This window comes from Pyxicephalus adspersus, chromosome 7 (assembly GCF_032062135.1).
Source record: "Pyxicephalus adspersus chromosome 7, UCB_Pads_2.0, whole genome shotgun sequence".
Lineage (NCBI taxonomy): Eukaryota > Metazoa > Chordata > Amphibia > Anura > Pyxicephalidae > Pyxicephalus > Pyxicephalus adspersus.
Genome location: NC_092864.1, coordinates 2,192,693 through 2,195,030, shown reverse-complemented (window position 1 = coordinate 2,195,030; position 2,338 = coordinate 2,192,693). Strand labels below are relative to the sequence as shown.

At 38.1% G+C, this 2,338-nt stretch overlaps 1 protein-coding gene across 1 annotated transcript; it reads right to left on the bottom strand.

Moving 5' to 3' along the window:
• Window positions 1–223: 223 nt before the first annotated feature.
• LOC140334673 (olfactory receptor 6M1-like) lies at window positions 224–982 on the bottom strand. Its single transcript, XM_072416913.1, has one exon. The coding sequence runs from the start codon at window positions 980–982 to the stop codon at window positions 224–226; it is 759 nt and encodes a 252-aa protein (XP_072273014.1).
• Between the last annotated feature and the right edge of the window lie 1,356 nt (window positions 983–2,338).

The window sequence follows — 2,338 nt, the reverse complement described above, 5'->3', positions numbered from 1 at the left end:
CTTCTCTGCACTCTCTCCAATCCCACAATGTCCTTTTTGTGAACTGGGGCCCAAACCTGGACTGTATATTCCAGATGAGGTCTGACCAATGCTTTGTACAGGATTATGTCTCCATCTCTGCAGTCTATTCCTCTTTTATTAGAGGAAAGTACTTTATTAGTATCATCTGAGCCACAATCTACTCTTTGCACATTTCACTCCTTCCACTCATAACTGAAAATGTTTATTTCCTGAACCTGTTCAATGAGTTGGCCATCACCTGCTGAACCTGTTTGTTCCTGAGTGTAAAGATGAAGGGATTTGTCACAGGAATGATGAAAATGATTATAGCGCTCATCACTTTACTCAGCTCCAGTGATTTCCCCGTTCTTGGGGTGACATACAGAAATATGCTGCTTGAATACACAATAACCATGATAGTAAAATGTGATGTACAGGTCGAGAAGGCCTTTTGCCTCCCATTAGCTGATGGAATTTGAAAGATTGTCACTAATATGTAAGTATATGTGAAGATGATGAAGATTAGAGTCCCCAAAATGACTACAGAGAAAAGAAGAAAATCCAGAATTTGAATGTAATGTGTATTCATACAAGCAAGCTGCATTAATGGCACCGAGTCACAAAAAAAGTGATTAATTCTGTTAGGCCCACAGTACGGCAGGCCGATTTTAAATATTGAAGCTATATTAACAGATAGGAGGCCTCCAAACCAAGACAGAAACACTAGGATAATGCATTGGTTGGCAGTCATCATATTGGTGTAATGTAATGGTCTACACACGGCGAGATAACGGTCATAAGACATGACAGCAATAAGTATCATATCAGCAGTGCCCAGCAGGAAGAAACAATAGGACTGCAATAAACATCCAGCATAGGAAATGCTTTTCTTTTCAGACACCAAGATGCTTAGGACTTTCGGGGTAACCACGCATGTCAAGGTAACTTCCATAAAAGCATAATTGGCCAGAAAGAAATACATTGGAATGTGAAGATTACTACTGGTACAAATGAGAAAGATTACAAAAAAATTGCCAACAAGTGAAGCAACAAAAAGTAAAGAAAATAAATTAAACAATAAAATTTCTACAATCCAATTTGATGGCAAGCCTATTAGTATGAATTCTGTCACTGCAGTTTGGTTGATTATCATTTCTGCTGGGACATTGCACCTGAAAATAAACGGAAATAAAGGGAATCGAGAGACTTGGTGATCATTATTAATCAGAGTAAGTTAATGGGCCAGCATGTGTGGCCTGGTGTAAGCTCGGCTAGGTCTTGAATAATTTCATGAACATTTTCCTCTAAATTTGTCCTTTATAGAAAAGCAATGTATAATGGACAAGAAGGATTTGGAGTCTAAGACCATTTTCTGTTCCATTCCACATGTTTGAGCTCCACAATTTATGTGTAATGTTCTATTTCTTCTCTTACTTAGAGATAGATGGTGGGAAATACGGGATCAGTTGTATATGGAAAACACCAAGGAATCATTTCATTATTTTAATGAATAAATCTGAGCAGCTCATAAATGATAAAACAGACTGACAATATCACTTATATTGGCTTCTTTTATAAGAATGAAAAGCTTCTTGAGCTGCGATAACCTCTCTGTAGACCTGTATGGTTTTCCTTTAGGAACCACATGCACAAATCCTCTAATGTCCTCATTTAAATTTTATATTTAAACTATATCTTATTTTATTCTAAGAAAAATAAATATGTGATGGATTATTATTTTTCTCAAATAATTGGTAGCTGTGGATAAATATATGGGAAGGTAACTCATGGGTTGGATGATGACAGAACTAAAAAAAAAGGATGTCTTAGACAAAGAAGAAAAACTTGGGAAATAACTTAAAATAAACTGCATTCTGAGGTTATTGAGACTGCAAATGGGAATTCAGGAACTTCTGTCCACTTTTACTCACTCCAACCACTTAAAAAATAACATAAATTTAGCCTCCTGTGTCTCTTTGGCTTACTATCTCCAGATCTAATGGTCCAGCTGACTCTTATTTTTGGAATACCACCTTTGTACACCCTGCACACCGGCTTTACACCGCCTTTCCCACTGAGACAGCTGGCTTTAGTCTCCCCAGTCTCAAATACATTGGCCCCGATTCATCAAGCAAAATCGGAAGCTTGCTCGCGCATTTGTATTCGCGTTCCGAAATCGGAAGCCGTCACGCAATTCAGCAACTGGATGAGCTCGCGGCCGGAGCCGCGCATCTCCAGCAGCTTTACACTGGCGATCTTGCATTAAAAGTCACTGTTCCCCTAAAAAATCATTCTTTCTAATGGCACACATATTACCCTTAGCCCTAAAAAAAATATT